This window comes from Bidens hawaiensis, unplaced genomic scaffold (genome assembly GCF_021521415.1).
Source record: "Bidens hawaiensis isolate Kalapana, Puna unplaced genomic scaffold, B.hawaiensis_p1.1 tig00004021_1, whole genome shotgun sequence".
Taxonomy (NCBI): Eukaryota; Viridiplantae; Streptophyta; class Magnoliopsida; order Asterales; family Asteraceae; genus Bidens; species Bidens hawaiensis.
The window spans coordinates 1,444,279-1,448,757 of NW_027491237.1; the positions used below are offsets into that span (position 1 = coordinate 1,444,279).

The following is a 4,479-nucleotide window of genomic DNA, read 5'->3' on the forward strand; positions in this document are numbered from 1 at the left end:
TCTCGTTTTTTTATTAATTTTGACATATGAATTTATTATTTTTCTTTGTTTATTTTTTTGTTGGTTTTTTTATGCAGATAAAAATCTTTTTTATTATTCTTATTTTTATTCTATAAAAAAAACATAATCATTTAACCTTGTAATCGTTTCTTTATCTTATACATATATCCACCCAATACGAAAATGACATAAAAGTTAAATAATTATTTATATTTTTATTATTAAACTTTACAAAAAAAAAGTTTATTGTGAGACGGTCCAACACTACTCTTAGTCCAAGAAAATATGAATATGTTTGAGTTTATTCGAAACTATCTACTTCATTTTCATTAAATGTTTTTGTGACACTCTTACCCTTTTCCTCCCCTTTAAAAACCCTTGCACGGCTAATTACTTGTGCAAACCAAACACAATCATGGAGTCGACACCATCAACGCTTCATATCATCAATAACCCGACTTCCAAGAACCTCGATGATGATGGCCGTGAAAAACGGACCGGTAAACTCGGATAGATTATTTTGTTTAATGATCACCTTCAACAATATATAGATAGACATGCATGTTTGTATGATTCGTTGGTGCTGACATATATATATATATATTTGTGGTTTGCTTTATAACTAGGGACTTGGGTGACCGCGAGTGCACACATTATAACCGCTGTGATCGGGTCCGGGGTGTTATCGCTAGCATGGGCTATTGCTCAGTTGGGTTGGGTCGCGGGTCCTGCGGTTCTTATCACCTTTTCCTTCATTACTTACTTCACTTCCACCCTCCTTGCTGACGCTTATCGTGCACCAGACCCCGTTCATGGCAAGCGCAACTACACCTACATGGATGTCGTTCGAGCCAGTCTAGGTATACAATTTGTTTCTTTTGTTGTTTTTTTAATCTTTTGCCGATGGCAAATTCTTTTATTTTTTATTTTTTCGCAGGAGGGAGAAATGTGCTTTTATGTGGGATAGCACAGTATGCTAACCTTGTGGGAGTTACAGTTGGGTACACCATAACTGCATCTATAAGCATAGTGTAAGTAAATTAAATATTACATTTGTTAGTTATTAAACACTTACAATTGGTCGGTTAAGTTTTTTTATTTTATTTAGCAGTGTTTAGAAGTTTTCTAATTTCTTTTTTTGTTATAAAAGTTATGGTGTATCTCTGTTGAGCATGTTGTTTTAATTGTGTTTTGTTATTTAAATTTATAGGGCGGTAAAGAAATCTAATTGCTATCATGACCATGGTCACAGCGCACATTGTAATCCGTCAAATTATCCGTTCATGGCAGTGTTTGCAGTAATTCAGATGGTGTTAAGCCAGATACCAAATTTTCATAAATTATCATGGTTATCGATAGTAGCTGCGGTTATGTCTTTTGCTTATTCTCTTATCGGGCTCGGTCTCTCTATTGCTAAAGTAGCTGGTAAATCTCATTTTATTTGTTAAAACATGTAAATAACGTGAAGGTTTTTTATTGATAAATAATTAATGTATTAATCATGATCAGGTGGGGTGGATACCAAAACAACACTAACTGGTACCGAAGTAGGACAACATTTGTCAAGCTCGGAAAAGGTGTGGCGAATGTTTCAAGCAGTTGGAGATATTGCTTTCGCTTATGCTTATTCAACTGTTCTCGTTGAAATTCAGGTTTATTTTTCAAATCATAATTAATTGACATTATGAGGATTGTGATTCGTCAAAATTTAGTTTTATATTAAAAAAAAAAAGATGATATAATACTTAGTTAAAATATTATAATATATTGATAATGGCGATTTAAGTGTATAAAAACAAACAAGTGTTTTAGGTTAAAGCTATGTGTCGGGGATGACGGTATTGTTGTTTGATTTTTTTTTTTAATTATTAATTAAAACTGTAATCATACTTTTAACTTCAACTCATCCATCTCATATTTTACAATACATCCCATATATCTCATATTTTAAATTTCATCTAATCATATAAGTTTATCACATGTAGTTAGGCACACGTATGTGTTATAAATATTAAAAAAGAGTAAACAAATATAGTTTAATGGAAAACACAAGGACCCAGGCGTAATCCTATTTGACAGATGTCACGATGTTTCTGTCTTCTTCGTTTGACGTATCCATAAAGTCTATCTTTATGTTGCCCAAATGTCATCATTTCACAATCAGTCCTTCAATTTAGAAAACATATCACTTGTAGCCACAACAACATATTCCATGTGCATATCTATTTCCTCCTAACTCAAAACCCTCGTAAATGCTTTAAAGACCTGTCACTTGTAATGTTTGGTTCATAATAGTTTAAGTAACTAATGGAATGTGGTTAGTGATAACGGAACTCATAATATGCCATATGTCGGGTTAATTTGTTTTTTAATCTTTTTTTATTTTTAGTGGTCTATAAAACATCAAGTGTAACAAACATGTGTCTTTATAGAATGAGAAGCTTGTGAGATTTAAACCGTGACAAGAATGGTAAGATTCTTGTGGACCATTAATTGATGGACCTCAAATAATGGTGACTATATGCCACAAAATGTATTTGGACTTTTCTGCTGAGTAACGTGGGTATGGAGTAGATGCTATAAAAAGACAACCTTTTTTGGCATAACTATATGCCCTTTTACTACCTTCAATTTTGTGGCAAGTGTCAACCACTAAATTAACCAGTTGATGTTCATTGAATAATTGATATATTTGCGTTAATTTATTACACCTCAAAGCAATTTAAAGGGAAAATTCTGTAAATGTCGTTTTAGTGTAGAAAGATTCAACTTTTTCATCCAAAAACTCAGAATTCTAGCTATATCCCCTCAAAACACGTCTGTGGCGATCGATTTGGAACAAAACATGTGTCTCATATGATTTGGGACAAAACACGTCGTCCTGTCTGATTTGTGGAACAGTTCATGTATCTCTTTTTAAATAGAATATTTTGAGAATTCTCAATTATATATATGTTGGTTTAGTTAGATAAGCATATAACCAAAAAAAAACCATAATTTGGGACAATATATAAATTAAGTCTATATAATATGAATTGAATATATTATAAGCTGTTTGTAACCTTATATTTTACTTGCATAGTCTTCCTTTGTCGAATATTTTATGTTGTTTGGTCTTTGAAAAGTTAGGCATCAAATGATTTGGCTTTTTTTGAATGATTGAATGAATAACGTTAGTTTATGTCATGTCACGTCTCATTAGGGTCAATTACCTTGAAATCTACATCTCCTGTGCCTCTAAAAGCAAAGTCTATAAGTACTTCTTCGAAGAAAAACTACACATAAAAGATTTATTTGTTTTTTATAAGTATAATAGATGCGATGCCTTTTAGGTTGTTATCGGTTGCATTGCATATGATGTGTTGGTATATAAAAAGTAATATTTTACGTAAACGAAATGATTATTGAATGATTCTATATTCGCTTTATGTGATATTGATAATTGTAGTAGAAATAATAAAAATGATAATTTTTAAACAATTACAGGACACTCTAAGATCCCATCCACCAGAAAACAAGATGATGAAAAGAGCATCACTTGTAGGAGTTTCAACGACCACATTGTTTTACATGCTCTGCGGTTGCATAGGTTATGCCGCGTTCGGGAACGACGCCCCAGGAAACTTCTTGACCGGTTTCGGTTTCTATGAACCGTTTTGGCTCATCGATATTGCAAATGTCTGCATCGCCATCCACCTTATTGGTGCATATCAGGTTCGTACAAAAACAATAAGACATTTGTTTTCTTTCTTCGAAAAAGAATATTACCAAAATTGTAATATTTTCAGGTGTTTTGCCAACCTTTATTCGGGTTTGTGGAGTTGAAATGTAGGCAACGATGGCCTGAGAGCAAGTTTATAACAACGGAACATGAAGTTAACGTACCATGTTGTGGAGTGTACCCGATTAACATGTTTAGGTTGGTTTGGAGGACCGCATATGTTATAGTGACTGCATTGGTTGCAATGATATTTCCCTTTTTCAATAGCTTTTTAGGCTTGATAGGGGCGGGTTCATTTTACCCTTTGTCGGTCTACTTCCCAGTAGAGATGTATATTGCTCGGGTTAAGATACGCAAGTTCTCGTTCACTTGGGTGTGGCTAAAGATTCTGAGCTACACTTGTTTGGTGGTTTCGTTGGTGGCGGCTGTTGGATCTGTGCAAGGATTGTTAAGTGATCTCAAAAAATACAAACCGTTCGAGACTGTGTCATAAAATATGTTGGAGTAGCATTTATGGTAGTTTATATGTGCTTATTGTAAGAACTTGCTTTAAATACGGAATAATAATCATAGGTGATGAACGCTTTTACTCTAACGCACTCACTTTACAATATTTGTTTTCCTTACAAGTAGTGTTAAACTAGGTTAGATCCCGTGTGTGACACGGATAGAAAACAATATATATATATATATATAGGAAAAATATATGCAAAAAACTCACTTTAGTTGAGAAAACCCTGGAAACCCAATTATGTTGT

At 33.2% G+C, this 4,479-nt stretch overlaps 1 protein-coding gene across 1 annotated transcript; it reads left to right on the top strand.

Annotated features, from left to right (window-relative positions):
* The first annotated feature begins 415 nt into the window (after window positions 1–415).
* LOC143625235 (amino acid permease 6-like) lies at window positions 416–4,256 on the top strand. Its single transcript, XM_077095644.1, has 7 exons — window positions 416–500; window positions 627–860; window positions 938–1,031; window positions 1,211–1,425; window positions 1,510–1,652; window positions 3,487–3,714; window positions 3,789–4,256. Exons 1-7 carry the CDS (start codon window positions 416–418, stop codon window positions 4,212–4,214), a joined length of 1,425 nt encoding a protein of 474 aa, XP_076951759.1. The 3' UTR covers window positions 4,215–4,256.
* Window positions 4,257–4,479: the final 223 nt, after the last annotated feature.